Genomic DNA, 17,934 nt, shown 5'->3' with positions numbered 1-17,934 from the left:
ATGTGTGTGTGTGTGTGTGTGTGTGTGTGTGTGTGTGTGTGTGTATGTATATGTGTGTGTGTATATATATATATATATATAATTATAAAATTCTGCTCTTCCAGGTAGGGGTGAGTGCCTGATCAGTGGGTGTCAGCCAATGGATGACCACTGGCACCTGGTGATCACTGAGGAGGAAGACCTGACTGAACTCTGTCTATGTAAACAATGCAGAGTTCTGTCCTGTCAGCGGGGGGGCGTGTGTGCTGATTTTTTTGTTTCCCTGGAAAGCCCATCCCTTAGTAAAAAGTACCATATAGTACACACAAAAACACAGGCACACATTTAAACCCTTTGATTGCCCTAAATGTGTAACCCCCAGTGGTCTCAAACTGGTGGCCCCTCCAGCTGTTGCAGAACTACAATTCCCATGAGGCTTTGCAAGGCCTACAGTTACAAGCATGACTCCCATAAGCAGAGGCATGATGGGACTTGTAGTTCTGCAACAGCTGGAGGCCTGTGCCAGTTTGAGACCCCCCCCCCCCCCCTGGTTTTTCTCCTTCCCAGCCAGTGTCATTAGTACAGTGACTTTATATTTTTAGCACTGATCATTGTATTAGTGTCACTGGTTCCCACAAAGTGTCAGAATGCCCGCCATACTATTGCAGTCCCGCTATACGTTGCTGATTGCTGCCATTACTAGTACTGTATAATAAAATAAAAAAAAAAAATGGATTTTTGCACAAACCAATTAATAGACGCTTGATGGGATTTTTATCAAAACATATATAGCAGAAAACATATTGGCCTAAATTTATGCAGAAATTTTGTTTTGTGGTTTTTTTTTTTTTTTTTTTCTAACTGTTTTTTGAATATTTTTATAGCAGAAAGTAAAAAAAATATTGTACTTTTTCAAAATGTTGTCTTTTTTTTTTTTTTTTTGTCTATAGCACAAAAAATAAAAAACAGCGGTGATCAAATACAACCAAAAGAAAGCTTTATTTGTTAAAAAAAAAAAAAAAAGAAAATTTCTGTGAATTTTATTTGGATACTGCGTCGCATGACCACACAATTGTCAGTTAAATTACAGCAGTAAAAAGTTAAAACCGGCCTGGTCATGAAGGGGGGGGGAATGGTAAATGTTCCGGAGGTCAAGTGGTAAAGTAGTTTTTAAATAAATATTTAAAGAGAAATAAAAAGTTTTTATACTTGCTCCGTGCAATGGAATTTTTATTATGTAATTATAACAGCACTCTGTAGCCAAAATGAAACCGTTTCCTTATACGAGGGATAACTATTGGGTTCAGCGTTGGATGTTTGCGTATTGCGGTTTCATTGTGAGTTTTTCCTACTAATGGCGCTTTATTCTTTCTAGGCTTCGTTCAGACGGGCGCTGACACCCCCTCTGCATGCAGGCTTTCTATGTGATTGCACCTAACTCTGCTCCAGACTGCGTGCGGGCAGCCTATAGAGGTGGATGTAGACTCCTCAGCTGCACAGACGCAGCCACATGGGAAAATGTGAGCAGGTCCTCAGATCGCACGCTGCCTGCATTCTGATCTGTGCTCTTGCTCTTTTCCTGGTCGGTGTTTAACCACTTAAGCCCTGGAAGATTTTACCCCCTTCCTGACCAGGGCCTATTTTGCGATTCGGCACTGCGTGATTTTAACAGACAATTGCGCGGTCGTGCGACACTGTACCTAAACGAATTTGACGTCCTTTTTTCCCCACAAACAGAGATTTCTTTTGGTGGTATTTGATCACCTGTGCGATTTTTACTTTTTGCGCTATAAACAAAAAAAGAGCGTCAATTTTGCAAAAATAACAATATTTTTCACATTTTTTTTATATGCAATTCCCCAAAAAAAATATTTAAAAATCAAAATTTTTTAACATTTTCGGACAATTTATTTTATGCTACATATGTTTGGTAAAAAAAATCGCAAAAAACGTATTTTGATTGGTTTGCGCAAAAGTTATCGCGTTTACTAACTAAGGGAAAGATTTTTGTCTTTTTTTTTTTCTTAATGCGTAATGGCGATCTGCGATTTTTTTTTTTTTTTTTTGCGGTACTGCGACATTGCAGCGGACAGATCGGACCCTTGACTGACATTTTTGACACTTTTGGGGGTACCAGTGACATTACTACAGTAATCAGTGCTATACATATGCACTGTTACTGTAAAAATGACACTGGCAGTGAAGGGGTTAACTTTTTTTTGAGAGGGAGGGGCTGTGTGTGTCCCTAGGGGCGTGATTCTAACTGTGATTGGCTGTGGCTTGTGCTGTAGGAACGGTGATCAACGGTCCTACATAGTAGAACCGTATGATCACTATTTCTACACAGTGGAGAATGACAGGCGGCTTGTTTACATCAGCCGCCTGCCTTTCTCCCTCTGCAGCGACGATCGCCGAGTGACCGGCGGACATCAGGTTCGCCAGTAACACATGCGGTAGGGGGGTCCATGACCGCGCAGGAGCGCGCGCTCGCTCCCTAGACCCTCACAGGCTAGCGACGTAGTACTACGTCACTTTGCCTGTGAGGGGCTGACCGCCGCAGTAAATAGTCGTGCGGCGGTCGGCAAGCGGTTAATATACTAGCATAGCATTAGCTATATACAGTATGCAGCACTGTGTTCCAGGAGCTGTATGGGCAGCTTCCTATCTGCTACTGTAACTAAATAGAGTCAGATTGAATGCATCTCCACCATTCAAGAGAAGCCTTGTGTTTCTATTAATGCAAGGCTTTCTCTGATTGGCTGAGAGGGAAATCATGACATCGCCCACCCACCTCATCCAATCAGAGGAAGCCTTGTGTATATAAAAAATACAAGATCTAGATTTGTAGTCTGAGCTGTGGTAGGAAGAGCGTAGTATTTTTTAAATGAAATCGCATAACGGTGCATCCATGTAAAACAGGTAAACGAAGGCTAAAAAATACTGACGACTTACATCTGGAGCTGCTGCCGATTAGGATCGTGCAGCGACATGACGTCAACCCAGAGTCTTCACTGCGACGCGTTTTATTCAATAGAGTATCTTTATATATATATATATATATATATATATATATATATATATATATATATATATATATATATATATATATATATTTTAAATTTGATTTTGATATATCTTTTTTATAGTGCACTTTAAATGAATATTATGTGCTAATTGTATGTACTTTAACCACTTGCTGACCACTGTCACTTTTTGTATACAAGTTTAAATCCGTTTTTTTGTTGCTAGAAAATTACTTCTAACACCCAAACATACATTTTTCTTTTGCATTTGCATTATTCTTTGTCACCATATTTGCAGAACAGTTTTGCAAATGCAATTTTTTTTTTTTTTTGGGATAAAATACACTTTTAATGACTTTAAAAAAACAAACACTATATATATATATATATATATATATATATATATATATATATATATATATATATATATATATATATATACCCCATTTTTTTACAGTGAGTAAATGGATACCAAACATGTCACACTATAAAATTGCGCACGCTCGTGGAATGGCAACAAACTACAGTAGTTATGGCAGTGATGGCGAACCTTTTGGCACCCCAGATGCTTTGGAACTTCTACTTTTTTAAATAGAGGCCTTGAGCAATGTGATTTTTATTTTATTTTTATATATTTTTATTGTTACTTGACTAAATTGCATTTACTGTTTGTAAATTATAAGTTTTTTATATAAATTTACACAAGTGCAGGTTTTTATTGTATGTTATCACAGCACACAAATGAGAGCAGGCCCTGGGTTTGGTGCGTGACCGGAACGTGTGCCCCCGGTCCTCTGAAGTCATTCGCTTTTTTCTATTCCATTGTGTAGCTTTGCTTTTTAGGCTTCTGTCTGTGGAGTGATAATTCAGCATGTTTTGCTTTGTTCCAGTAGCCGGATCGAGCTGGGGGATGTGACTCCACACAACATAAAACAGTTGAAAAGGCTGAACCAGGTCATCTTCCCAGTCAGCTACAATGACAAATTCTACAAGGATGTCTTGGAGGTCGGGGAGCTTGCAAAACTTGGTACGTGACGAAATTCGTCTTCATCTGTGCTGTACCCTTTTTCGCTGCCAGAGACATTTTTTTTTTTTTAATCCCTGAAGATTACATAAAACCCTAAAACATTATATATTTTCTGAAAGTAGACACCTTATGCCTCGTTTCCACTGAGCGGTACGGTTCAGTACAGTTCAGTACGGTACACTTAAGGTGCTTTTCCATTGCATGGTACGGCTCGCTTTGGCGCTTTTCCACTGCATGGTACGGCTCGCTTTGGCGCTTTTCCACTGCATGGTACGGCTCGCTTTGGCGCTTTTCCACTGCCTGGTACGGCTCGCTTTGGCGCTTTTCCACTGCCTGGTACGGCTCGAGTTGGCGCTTTTCCACTGCATGGTACGGCTCGCTTTGGCGCTTTTCCACTGCATGGTACGGCTCACTTTGGCGCTTTTCTACTTCATAGTACGGGTCACATTGGCGCTTTTCCACTGCCTGGTATGGCTCAAGTTGGCGCTTTTCCACTGCCTGGTACGGCTCGCTTTGGCGCTTTTCCACTGCATGGTACGGCTCGCTTTGGCGCTTTTCTACTTCATAGTACGGGTCACTTTGGCGCTTTTCCACTGCATGGTACGGCTTGCTTTGGCGCTTTTCTACTTCATAGTACGGGTCACTTTGGCGCTTTTCAACTGCATGGTACGGCTCGCTTTGGCGCTTTTCAACTGCATGGTACGGCTCGCTTTGGCGCTTTTCCACTGCATGGTACGGCTCGCTTTGGCGCTTTTCCACTGCATGGTACGTGTTTGGTACGGCGGCGCTTTTCTCCTGCATGGTACGGCTCGCTTTGGTGCTTTTCTCCTGCATGGTACGGCTCGCTTTGGCGTTTTTTCCACTGCATGGTACGGCTCGCTTTGGCGCTTTTCCACTGCCTTATACGGCTCACTTTGGTGCTTTTCCACTGCATGGTACGGCTCGCTTTGGTGCTTTTCCACTGCCTGGTACGGCTCGCTTTGGTGCTTTTCCACTGCATGCTACGGCTCGCTTTGATGCTTTTCTCCTGCATGGTACGGCTCACTTTGACGCTTTTCTCCTGCATGGTACGGCTCGCTTTTCCACTGCATGGTACGGCTCGCTTTTGGCGCTTTTCCACTGCATGGTACGGCTCGCTTTGGCGCTTTTCTACTGCATGGTACGGCTCGCTTTGGCGCTTTTCTATTGCATGGTACGGCTTCGCTTTGGCGCTTTTCTATTGCATGGTACGGCTTCGCTTTGGCGCTTTTCTCCTGCATGGTACGGCTTCGCTTTGGCGCTTTTCTACTGCATGGTACGGCTCGCTTTGGCGCTTTTCTCCTGCATGGTACGGCTCGCTTTGGCACTTTTCCACTGCATGGTACGGTATGGTACGTGTTTGGTACGGCGGCGCTTTTCTCCTGCATGGTACCGCTCGCTTTGGCGCTTTTCTCCTGCATGGTACGGCTCGCTTTGGCGCTTTTCCACTGCATGGTACGGCTCACTTTGGCGTTTTTTTCCGCTGCATGGTACGGCTGACTTTGGCGCTTTTCCACTGCATGGTACGGTTTGGTACGGCGGCGCTTTTCTCCTGCATGGTATGGCTCGCTTTGGCGCTTTTCTCCTGCCAGGTACGGCTCGCTTTGGCGCTTTTCTCCTGCATGGTACGGCTCGCTTTGGCGTTTTTTCCACTGCATGGTACGGCTCGCTTTTCTACTGCATGGTACGGCTCGCTTTGGCGCTTTTCCACTGCATGGTACGGCTCGCTTTTGGCGCTTTTCCACTGCATGGTACGGCTTCGCTTTGGCGCTTTTCTACTGCATGGTACGGCTCGCTTTGGCGCTTTTCTCCTGCATGGTACGGCTCGCTTTGGCACTTTTCCACTGCATGGTACGGTATGGTACGTGTTTGGTACGGCGGCGCTTTTCTCCTGCATGGTACCGCTCGCTTTGGCGCTTTTCTCCTGCATGGTACGGCTCGCTTTGGCGCTTTTCCACTGCATGGTACGGCTGACTTTGGCGCTTTTCCACTGCATGGTACGGTTTGGTACGGCGGCGCTTTTCTCCTGCATGGTATGGCTCGCTTTGGCGCTTTTCTCCTGCCAGGTACGGCTCGCTTTGGCGCTTTTCTCCTGCATGGTACGGCTCGCTTTGGCGTTTTTTCCACTGCATGGTACGGCTCGCTTTGGTGCTTTTCCACTGCATGGTATGGCATGGTACGTGTTTGGTACGGCGGCGCTTTTCCACTACATGGTACGGCTCGGTACACCTCGGTTGGGGTTCCAAGCGTGCCCGTACCTATACCAAATCCCACAATCCTTCACATGCAGCCTTATTGGTCGTCACTACTAGCACACTGATTGGTCAGAGAATTGTCACCGTCATTGGATTTGCAACACCACCGAGCCATACCATGCAGTGGAAAAGTGCCACTTGATCAGGCTTGCGTTTCCACCGCCAGCAGTACCCCAGCTCAACAGTACCTCAACAGTGTAGCTCCACCCTGTTGGTACGGTAATATTGTGCTTGGTACATCAAAAAAAGGATCCCAAAAAAGGGATACAGTTCAGAATTGGGGTACCATTCACAAATTTTGACACTGGAAATGGCAAAAAATTGCGTACCGACCCAAACTGTATTGCTCAGTGGAAACGAGGCGATAGAGCACGTGTCTGATTGCCCCATCCTTCTCTCTAGGCCATTTCATGTGGCCCTTCGCAGCTGCAGCATCCCCCTCATCTCTGCCCCTACCTTGTCTCAGCAGTTCGCAGCAGAGAGGAGGACAGATCTCCTCCTACAGATCCTGAGCTTCTCTGTACAGCTGCGGAGTTCTTCATTTCTGCCAGTATGCTCCTGTCCTCTACAGTGTTAAGCCTTTAGTTCTTACTAAAACCAGTAATAATGGAATGCAGAGGCAATTATTTAATATGATAAAGTGTAGCAACATTTTCATAGTCTTTACAGTTACCACCGACCCTTTGAGGACAACCACAATGCTGGTGCAATGAAATTGAGTTGGATATCCCTGCCCTAGAGAAAAAAAAAATCCTCGTAGCTCCAATACGATATTACCGCAAAGGTCTATGAAACTCAAAATTTCAGTAAAACTTAAAATAAGGTTAATTTATTATTAAAGTTATTTGGGCCTCATGGACCTGTCTTTTCTTTTGCAGCTTATTTCAACGACATTGCAGTGGGAGCCGTATGCTGTAGGGTGGATCACTCCCAGAATCAGAAGAGATTATACATCATGACCCTGGGGTGCTTGGCACCGTACCGCAGGCTAGGAATAGGTAGGTATACTCAACGTTTGGGGGGTAAAAACTTATTTCGCACAAAAGAAAACAAATTGCACAGTATAAAGTTTTTTTTTTTTTTATCTGAATAATTCTACGATCCCACCACACGAGATGCAAAAAAATTAAATTAATATGCACTCACCGGCCACTTCTTTAGGGGTACATCTTCCTAGTACCGTGTTGGACCCCCTTTTAACTCCATTCATCATGGCATAGATTCTACAAGGTGTTGGAAACATTCCTCAGAGATTTTGCTCCATAGTGACATGATAGCATCACACAGTTGCTGCAGATTTGTCGGCTGCACATCCATGATGCCAATCTTCTGTTCCACCACATCCCAAAGGTTCTCTATTGGATGAGATGTGGTGAGTGTGGAGTCCATTGGAGGACAGTGACCTCATTGTCATGGTGAAGAAACCAGTGGTGAGATGATTGGAGCTTTGTGACATGGTGCATTATCCTGCTGGGAGGAGCCATCAGAAGATGGGGACACTGTAGTCATAAAGGGATGGACATGGTCAGCAACAATACTCAGGTTGGAGTATTGGAGGACAGTGATCTCATTGTCATGGTGAAGAAACCAGTGGTGAGTTGATTGGAGCTTTGGGACATTGTGCATTATCCTGCTGGGAGGAGCCATCAGAAGATGGGGACACTGTAGTCATAAAGGGATGGACATGGTCCGCAACAGTACTCGGGTAGGCCATAGTGTATAAACGATTCTCAATTGGTACTAAGGGGCCCAAAGTGTGCCAAGAAAATATCCCCAGCATGATTACACCACCACCAGCCTGAACCGTTTGCATTTGGAATCTGTTGCTGTCAACTCTCAATATGAGATCCAAAGAGCTGTCACTATCAGTGAAGCAGTAAAGGAAGACAGGCGCCACTCTAAGTGCAGTAAGAAGGTTTTAATTTAAATAATAATCAAACACCAATATACTCACAAACAAGTATGTAAAGGGAGCATCATATAACAATGTCAATGGTCCGTTAAGGTAGTGATTCAGGATGGCTCCGACGGTCTCAGGCACTCGGTAGCAGCTGATGGATGTCGGCGCTTCCTGGTAGCTGGAACGCAGGGGCACTCTCCGACGTCACTTCCCGGACGTGACGTGATGATGCAGGCGGCGACACGTTTGCGGAGCATGCGCTCCTTCCTCAGGCCTCAATGGCGGCATCTTAGACAAGGGAAGATATAGGGGAGATGCTAGTGCACAATAACTGGGTCCTAAAGGCCACTGATTGCACATAACTGGGTCCTAAAGGCCACTGATTGGCTAATAATACAATATGCTGTATACAGATGGAAAGATGCTATTAGAACTAATAAAATGCATAAAATACAAATAATTCACACACCGGAAGCTATCTACATGATGATAAAAGGAACTAAAAATACAACATTGGTGACACAGAACTAAACTATCAGTGAAGCAAGCCATCATTAGGCTGAAAAAACAAAACAAACCCATCAGAGAGATAGCAAAAACATTAGGTGTGGCCAAATCAACTGTTTGGAACATCCTTAAAAAGAAAGAACGCACCGGTGAGCTCAGCAACACCAAAAGCCCGGGAAGACCATGGAAAACAACTGTGGTGGATGACCGAAGAATTCTTTCCCTTGGTGAAGAAAACACCCTTCACAAGTTGGCCAGATAAAGATCACTCTCCAGGAGGTAGGTGTATGTGTGTCAAAGTCAACAATCAAGAGAAGACTTCACCAGAGTGAATACAGAGGGTTCACCACAAGATGTAAACCATTGGTGAGCCTCAAAAACAGGAAGGCCAGATTAGAGTTTGCCAAACAACATCTAAAAAAGCCTTCACAGTTCTGGAACAACATCCTATGGACAGATGAGACCAAGATGAACTTGTACCAGAGTGATGGGAAGAGAAGAGTATGGAGAAGGAAAGGAACTGCTCATGATCCAAAGCATACCACCTCATCAGTGAAGCATGGTGGTGGTAGTGTCCTGGCGTGGGCATGTATGGCTGCCAATGGAACTGGTTCTCTTGTATTTAGTGATGATGTGACTGCTGACAAAAGCAGCAGGATGAATTCTGAAGTGTTTCGGGCAATATTATCTGCTCATATTCAGCCAAATGCTTCAGAACTCATTGGACGGCGCTTCACAGTGCAGATGGATAATGACCCGAAGCATACTGCGAAAGCAACCAAAGAGTTTTTTAAGGGAAAGAAGTGGAATGTTATGTAATGGCCAAGTCAATCACCTGACCTGAATCCCATTGAGCATGCATTTCACTTGCTGAAGACAAAACTGAAGGGAAAATGCCCCAAGAACAAGCAGGAACTGAAGACAGTTGCAGTAGAGGCCTGGCAGAGCATCACCAGGGATGAAACCCAGCGCCTGGTGATGTCTATGCGTTCCAGACTTCAGGATGTAATTGACTGCAAAGGATTTGCAACCAAGTATTAAAAAGTAAAAGTTTGATTTAGGATTGTTAATCTGTCCCATTACTATTTTGGTCCCTTTAAAAAGTGGGAGGCACAAATACAAACTGTTGTAATTCCTTCACCGATCACCTGATTTGGATGTAAATACCCTCAAATTAAAGCTGAAAGTCTGCAGTTAAAGCACATCTTGTTTGTTTTGTTTCAAATCCATTGTGGTGGTGTATAGAGCCAAAAAGATTAGAATTGTCTCGATGTCCCAATATTTATGGACCGGACTGTGTGTGTGTGTGTGTGTGTATGTATGTGTATGTGTATATATATATATATAATTATTATACACACACACACACACACACACACCTATATATCTTGATGTATTCAAATTTTAGAGAGGGAGCTGCAGCACTGTGGGCCAGTCAGGTGTGCTGTTTGCAGATGTTCTCATAACAAATTTATTTAAACCGAGGGGGTGAAGTCATCAGTCAGCTGCAGATGTCCATCACACGAACCCCCCCCCCTTCAGACAGGTCAGTGCTGGAGCTCTTGAATCATCAGGGAGCATTTTCTGTGCGGCTGCTTTTTAAAATTAACGTTTTTTGGGGGGGGGAGGGTTTTTGTCCGATTTAAAATATTTTGTCTTTCTAGGCACAAAGATGCTAAATCACGTCTTAAACATTTGTGAAAAAGATGGCACCTTCGACAACATCTATCTGTAAGTTTCCTGAAATGAGCCGTAGTGTGATCCAGTCAGGGTGACACAATGCGTGTTTTGAACAATTGCTTGCAAACAGTGGGGTTGAGCCGATACTGATTATTTTCACGCATACTCGTAAAAATGCTCCAAAACCTGGAACCGATACCTTTGCGGTGCGATTTGTGTCCATACAAAATGAAAGGGCTCAAGACGCACTGCGTAGAATCGCATGCAATTTGAACAAGAATCTGGTGTGATTCCTGTCCGTATTACATGCGGTTTCTCGCACTGCTCCTGTGTGAACCCAGGCTTGACCAAGTGATTGCAGCCTGGGTCACAGTGGAGCATTGGGGTAGCCACATGCGCTTCAGACAGGAATCTTACTGCGTTCCTGTTCATATCACATATGATTCTTTGCAGTGCGATTTGAGCCTATTAATTTTGTATGGGCTCCAATCTCACTGCAAAGTTATCGGTACTCGGAGTTCCTGTCACTGCCTATTACTGTTACTAGGGATGTTTACATTACTTCTGACAGCAAAAAGTGATCAGAAATGTTTTTTTTTCAAAGGGACAGTGTAAAAATAAATAAAATAAGAAAAAAAATTGAAAGTGCTCCATCCCTCCGTGCTTGCACGCAGAAGCGAACACATATGCAAGTCGCGACTGCAAATGTAAATGGTGTTCAGACCACACATGTGAGGTATTGTTGCGATCGTTAGAGCGAGAGCAATAATTCTAGCACAAGACCTCCTCTGTCACTATAAACTGGTAACCTGTGGAAATTTTTTAAATGTCGCCTATGGAGATTTTTAAGTACTGTAGTTTGTCGCCATTACACAAGTGTGCGCAATCTTAAAGCATGACATGTTCGGTATCGAAGTTTTTTTTTTTTTTTTTTTCTTTTTTTTAAAATTCATATCTATCTATCTATCTATCTATCTATCTATCTATCTATCTATCTATCTATCTATCTATCCTAAAAATAAATAATGTTTGGGGTTCTAAGGAATTTTCTAGCAAAAAATACAGTTTTTAACTTGTAAGCAACAAATATCAGAAAAAGGCTTAGGTATTAAGGGGTTAAGAATGCTGGAAACACAGAAAAATACCTGGTTGATCTGCCGGAAATCCAGTGAGCTCAAAAAACTTCCTGCATTAAGCTGTTAAGCTGGCCACACACAACCTCTGCTGCACTGACATTGCAAACAATGTTGTTAGCCCTTACTCAATTCTCACCTGCTGGACTACAGAACACCTTTCCCTTATGGGGAGGAAAACATATTCTGTAGTCCAGGAAAAGATAACTCGGGAAAGGCCAACATCTCTTATTGGGATGTCATAAATGTCTCGCTCTCATTGCAAATTAGGAAAACTCTTTTGTAATTCATCTTGACAGGTTTTCTTTTTTTTTTTTTTCTTTTTTTTTTTTTTTTTTTCTCTTTTATGGCTGGTTACCTGAGGAAAGCTCAGAGGATCGTTGTTGTGACACTTATTCCTAGTCTAATAAAAAGCCGCAAATCTGCAGCAGTGAATATTGGTGTCAGCCTCAAGGCTATGCCATGTGATCTCAAAAGTGATTAACAGAAATTCAAACATTCTAGCAGGCCAACCAATTGACATGTATGCATTTGAGCATTGTTTTTAATAGTTTGCCCACAGCTATTCTTTATTTCTCTGCATACGACCCTGGTGCACAACCTGCAGCCCTCTGTCTTCTGAATCAGAGCCTGATGTGGTTGCCACGGACATTACCATCCCCGAGGGATCCCTGTCCTCAGTCAGATGGTGAGGAGGATGAGTCCTCAGCTGTGGCGCAGGGAACGCGCTCTGGTGGAAGCACGGATTCGTTCAGTAATGGAAAGGTTGGATCTGGATGATGAGCCCACACAGTCAGGAAAGCGGGTTGTCTTCAGCTCCTGCAAAGCCCAGAAGTCGGGTCAGGTTTTTCCATGTCCCGAGGAATTTCACGATATTGTGAATGAGCAATGGCGGCGCATTAAGCACATGCTGGTGGTGCCCAAGCACTTTCAGCGCCTTTACCCCTTTGCAGACTCAGTTTCCAATCGTTGGACAGTGCCACCTAAGGTGGATCACACTGTTTACCGGTTGAATAAATCTACTGTGGTGCCTGTTGAAGACTCCCCGGTGTTTAAGGACCCGGTGGACAGGCGAATTGAATCCCTTTCCCACCACCTGCACTTATTGGCGGGTTCACTTCTAAAACCTGTTTTCGCCTCCGCACTTGAATGCTGAGTTGGTTCCTCCTATTCTAAATGAGCTCACGGATCAGATGGCCCAGGCCATGGTGTACCTGTGTGATGTGGCCCTGGACGCCGCTCCTCTGGTTGCCAGAGTATCTGCGGTGGGGATCGCCATACGCCGCATGGTGTGGCTGAAGAGCTGGTCGGCTGACCAGGCTTCTAAGAAGGCCATAACGGATCTTCCCTTTTTAGGTGAATGTCTGTTTGGTGACTCCTTGGATGAGTTAATCAAGGGTCTAACGGGAGGTAAGAGTACTCTTCTCCCCCAATCTGTGAAAGGTAAGGCACCTCGCAACAAGTGGGGGCCTTCCTTCAAGGCTCATAGAGGGCTTTTTCGTGCCTCCGGTGCGCAGGAAAAAGGCAAACCGTTCAGAGCCGGTGCGGCGGATAAATCCTCCTCTGCATGACGGGACGCCCTCACCTGGTTCAGGGGTAGGGGAACGTCTGTGTTACTTTCAGGAACCTTGGACATCTCTGATTCAAGACAAATGGGTTTACGAACTGATTCATACAGGGTACAAGATTGAATTTGGGTCTCCCCCAGCAGACAGGTTCTTTCCATCAAATCTCTGTCTGTCTTTGGATTGTTTGACAGATCTCAGGGAGGCGGTGCAGGATCTCCTTGCACAGGGCGTAATCGTCCCGGTTCCTCAGCAGGACAGGTTTTGAGGTTTTTACTCAAACCTGTTCACTGTGCCCAGGAAGGAGGGCAAGGTGCGTCCAATTCTGGATCTCAAATTGCTGAACCGCTTTGTGTGTGTGCAGAAGTTTTGGATGGAATCCATTCGGTCGGTAGTGGCGTATACATACACATACATACACACAGCAGTCCTGGAGCTCACAATCTAAGGTCTCCAACTCATTCATACTAGGGCCAATTTAGAGAGGAGCCAGTTAACCTACCAGCATGTCTTTGGAGTGTGGGAGGAACCCGGAGGAAACCCATGCAAACTCCAGCCAGGTGGTGTCCTGGTTGGGATTCAAACCGACAACCCTAGTGCTGCTATGCAGAAGTACTGCCCATAAGATGGAACACCTGGGTGGATAAAAAAAAACAATGATTTTTAAACCAAATACTGTGGCAAGCTGGCTCGGCTGCGCGAAGGTTGCTGGTAGCGCACGCGCCGGAGTCGCGCCCGCTCCCATTAGGCAGTGGAGAAGCCGATCCACAGAGCCAGCCGCCACAATTGCTGCTGGACACCCACGATCGCTCCCCATGGAGAGACGACGACGGTCTGCTCTTGTAAACACAGCAGACCGTTGTTCTCTCAGGAATGAACACCGGTACGGTGATGCTCCAGTTTAGGATCACAGGTCTCTGTGTTGATTCCACAAGTCCCTCCCCCATACAGTTAGAAATCACTCCCCTAGGCTCACACTTAACTCTTTGATTACCCCTGGGTTAACCCCTTCCCTGCCAGTGTCATTATTACAGTAACAGTGCACATTTCTAGCACTGATTACTGTAGTAATGTCACTGGTCCCAAAAAAATGGCAATTTCAGGGGTCCGATCTGTCCATCACAATGTCGCAGTCACGCTAAAAATTGCTGATCGCCATTACTAGTAAAAATAAATAAAAATGACATTGATATTTCCCCTAGTTTTTAGACGCGATAACTTTTGCGCAAACCAATGAAAATACTCTTATTGGGATTTTTGTTTGTACCAAAAATATGTAGCAGAATACAAATTGGCCTAAAATGATGAAAACTTTTTTTTTTTTTTGGGATGTATAGCAGAAAGGGAAAAATATTATTATTCCTATTATTATTATTATTATTATTATTATTATTATTATTATTATTATTATTATTATTTTTTTTTTTTTTCAGAATTTTTTTTTTTTTTTTTTTTGTTTATAGCACAATAAATAAAATCATTCTGTTTGCAAATATTAAAGATTCTAACTACCAGCAAGAATACAAATTGACCTAAACTGATAAGTTTTTTTTTTTTGGGGGGGGGGGATGTATAGCAGAAAGGGAAAAATATTATTATTATTTATTTATTATTTTTTTTTTTTTTCAGAATTGTTTTTTTTTTTTTTTTTTTTGTTTATAGCGTAATAAATAAAATCATTCTGTTTGCAAATATTAAAGATTCTAACTACCAGCAAGAATGAGTCCTTAAATTTTAAAGAGCACCTGTCATTTCAGATCCATCATGGCAGCGCCGGTTAGTGGGCATCCACTCACCTGCTGCCGCCACATCCCTCACCTTGTCACTGCTGCATCATCAGCCGTCCCATTAAAGTGAATGGGACTGTCAGTGAGTCAACAGCAGTTTGAAAGTTGCTCTTTAAAAATTATTTAACCACTTACCGCATACTAACGTAGGTCTACGTCAGTAAACTTTGCGGTAGTGTACCGGGATGATGCCTCTAGCTAGAGGCACCATCCCGGTACCGTGGTTTAGAGCCGACGGTTGGCTTTCCGTCGGTACCGACCGATGCGGCTCGGGAGCCGCTCGATCGGTACCCGGGGGGGCGGGAGGGGACGTCCCCCCCCCTCCCGCCGCCTTCCGTGGCTTTGCCCGGGGCTCCCGTTCCACCGGGAGCCCCGAGCACCCAGCCGGCACGTCCGCCGGCTGGATGGAGTCCCGATGAATGCCGGAAACGGCATCGATCGGGTCTCCGATGACGTAACCCGGAGGCGGCGTCCATGACGTCACTTCCGGGTTACTGTGCTGCAAAAGGCGGCAAATTTGAAAAACGGCTGTATGCAAAAATGCCGTTTTCGGCGTTTTGCATACAGGGAAGTGTAGTGGAGGGGTCTAGGGTCTTTTAGACCCTCGATCCCTCCATAAAGAGTACCTGTCACTACATATTGGTGTCACAAGGGATGTTTACATTGCTTGTGACAGCAATAAAAGTGATCAGATTTTTTTTTTTTTTTTAAAACTTTAATAAAGTTAAAAAAATAAATAAAATAAATGGGAAAATAAAAAAAAAAAAAAATTTAGCCGCCCCCGTCACCGTTAGCTCGCGCACAAAAAAAAACGTATACGGAAGTCGAGCCGCAAATGAAATCGCTGTTCAAACCACACATGTGAGGTATCGCCGCGATCGCCAGAGCGTGAGCAATAATTTAAAAAAAAGAGCTACACTCTAACTCTAAACTGGTAACCGTTACATAAATTTAAAGCGTCGCAGATTGAGATCTCTTTTGACCGTAGTTTGTCGCGATCCCACGGGGGGGCGCAATTTTAAACCGTAACATGTTGGGTATCTATTTACTCGGCGTGACATGTTCTTTCACAATATACAAAAAAAATGGGCTAACTTTACTGTTTAGTATTTTTTAAAATTAGTGAAATGTGATTTTTCAAAAATTTTCCAAAAAAATGGCGCTTTAAAGACCGCTGCGCAAATACCGCGTGATAAAAAATATTACAATGACCGACATTTTATTCTCCAGAGTCTTTGCTAAAAAAATATATATAATGTTTGGGGGTTCTAAGTAGTTTTCTAGGAAAAAATACTGATTTAAACTTGTAAACAAAAAGTGTCCGAAATAGGGCTGGGGCTTAAGTGGTTAAATCGAGCCTTTTTGCTAGTGATTTATATTGTGATTTAAATCTACTTTTTTAAAATCAAATCCACCCTGAGTAACGCCGTCCTTTTTCTTCCTCCACAGACATGTCCAGATCAGCAATGAGTCAGCCATAGATTTCTACAGGAAATTTGGCTTCGAAATCATCGAAACAAAGAAGAACTATTACAAGAGGATAGAGCCGGCCGACGCACACGTCCTGCAGAAAAACCTCAAAATCTCCTCCACCGCCTCGCAGAACGCAGACGTGCAAAAAAGCGAAAATTAAAAAGCGAGTTACGAACGAACCCTTTTTGTTTTTTCTTGCACTTGCTTGTCGCCAAATAAGGAAAGAGACCCGTTTTTGAGTTTTTACTCCGACCGTTCACTTCTAATACTCCGACCGTTCACTTCTAATATCTCTTCTTCCTCTCCACTTGAAAGAAAAAAAAAATTAAAAGGTTTTAAAATAAAATAAAAAAAGTTGAATGCTTCTTCAGAGAGCTGTACAATCTTATCACATATTATATATTGTTTGGTTGAACTCTTAACGTGTTTTCATGGAGACTCGCAGGGAGTGACGGATGTTCTTTCTGGCTTTTCGACTTCTTTGCCCCGTTTTTTTGTTTGGGAGAGTGCGTGGTTCTATCGGTCTGGAATAGTCTTTAAATAAAATCTAATTTCTTTTTAGCATTCTTTTTTCTAACTTCATTGCTGTTTATTTCACTATTGTGCAAATAGTGTTTTATGTTTTTGTTTTAATGTGCAATGATAGGTGCACTAGATGTAAACAGTGTATGTCAAAACAAAAACACTACGATAACAATGTTACCTGATGAAATGGTGCATAATACAAAAAATATGATAAATGGTGCACAATGCAAACCTATGTGTGATATAAATAATATGATTGATAAGTCCAAAACAAGGCAGTGAGACAATATGATAATAAGTCCAAATAAAAGGCAGGTTGTGGTCTTCTTAGGCCCCGTTCACACTGGGGCGACGCTACTTCCCAGGGCGACCTCATAGGTCGCGGCGCGCTGCTCGCACCGCGACCTCGGAGCGGCCGGCACGGACTTCATAACATTGAAGTCTATGCAGGTCGCTCCGGGTCGCCCCAAAGAAGCTCCGGACCCTTTTTCTAAGTCGGAGCGACTTGTGTCGCTCCTATTAGAACGGGTCCACAGCTTCTCTATGCCAGACGACCTACAGGCGACCGGGTCGCCCCAGTTTGAACGGGGGCTTAAAGATGAGAAGTGAAAAAAGGATGTGTAAACACAGAATCCCTCTTGATATCCACGTGTAGAAGATAGGAAGGTAATGCCCTTACCAACTTTAAAAATGTCATGCACTTGAACAGACAACAGCCAGTGTGATAAAACAGAGAAAGATCCCAACCTTTCACTCTTCCACCCGATGTGAGGTTTATTAAGACTCTTACCAGAGGTAAGTATCACAAATCAGATGGGGAGTGATGTTGTTCTTCAAAATTTCAGGCAGTATGCTTCCTTGCAAATCCTGCTCTAGCTCTTGCTACTATGAGGAGGTATGCTTCTTCCTTAGACTCCTCACACAAAGCCGCAGATAATATCCACATGAAAGAGTAAGGAACGAGCAATAGTGCATTACCTCTTTAAACAGCTTTATTTATAAAGTAGAACACTTACATTAAAGTGGAGTTTAAAAGGCGAATACAATCTTAATCGTGGCCGC

The 17,934-nt window shown here is 43.6% G+C and overlaps 1 protein-coding gene across 1 annotated transcript in view; it reads left to right on the top strand.

Annotated features, from left to right (window-relative positions):
* Window positions 1–16,609, top strand: part of NAA50 (N-alpha-acetyltransferase 50, NatE catalytic subunit) — a 35,864-nt gene extending 19,255 nt beyond the window's left edge. The window contains exons 2-5 of the mRNA XM_082246810.1: window positions 3,896–4,029; window positions 7,181–7,300; window positions 10,374–10,440; window positions 16,324–16,609. Coding sequence (XP_082102936.1) covers window positions 3,896–4,029; window positions 7,181–7,300; window positions 10,374–10,440; window positions 16,324–16,507 — 505 coding nt within the window. The 3' untranslated portion in view covers window positions 16,508–16,609. The remainder of the gene's footprint in view (window positions 1–3,895; window positions 4,030–7,180; window positions 7,301–10,373; window positions 10,441–16,323) is intronic.
* Window positions 16,610–17,934: the final 1,325 nt, after the last annotated feature.

This window comes from Pelophylax lessonae (genome assembly GCF_965119305.1).
Source record: "Pelophylax lessonae genome assembly, chromosome: 2".
Taxonomy (NCBI): Eukaryota; Metazoa; Chordata; class Amphibia; order Anura; family Ranidae; genus Pelophylax; species Pelophylax lessonae.
This window is presented reverse-complemented; position numbering and strand designations above follow the sequence as displayed.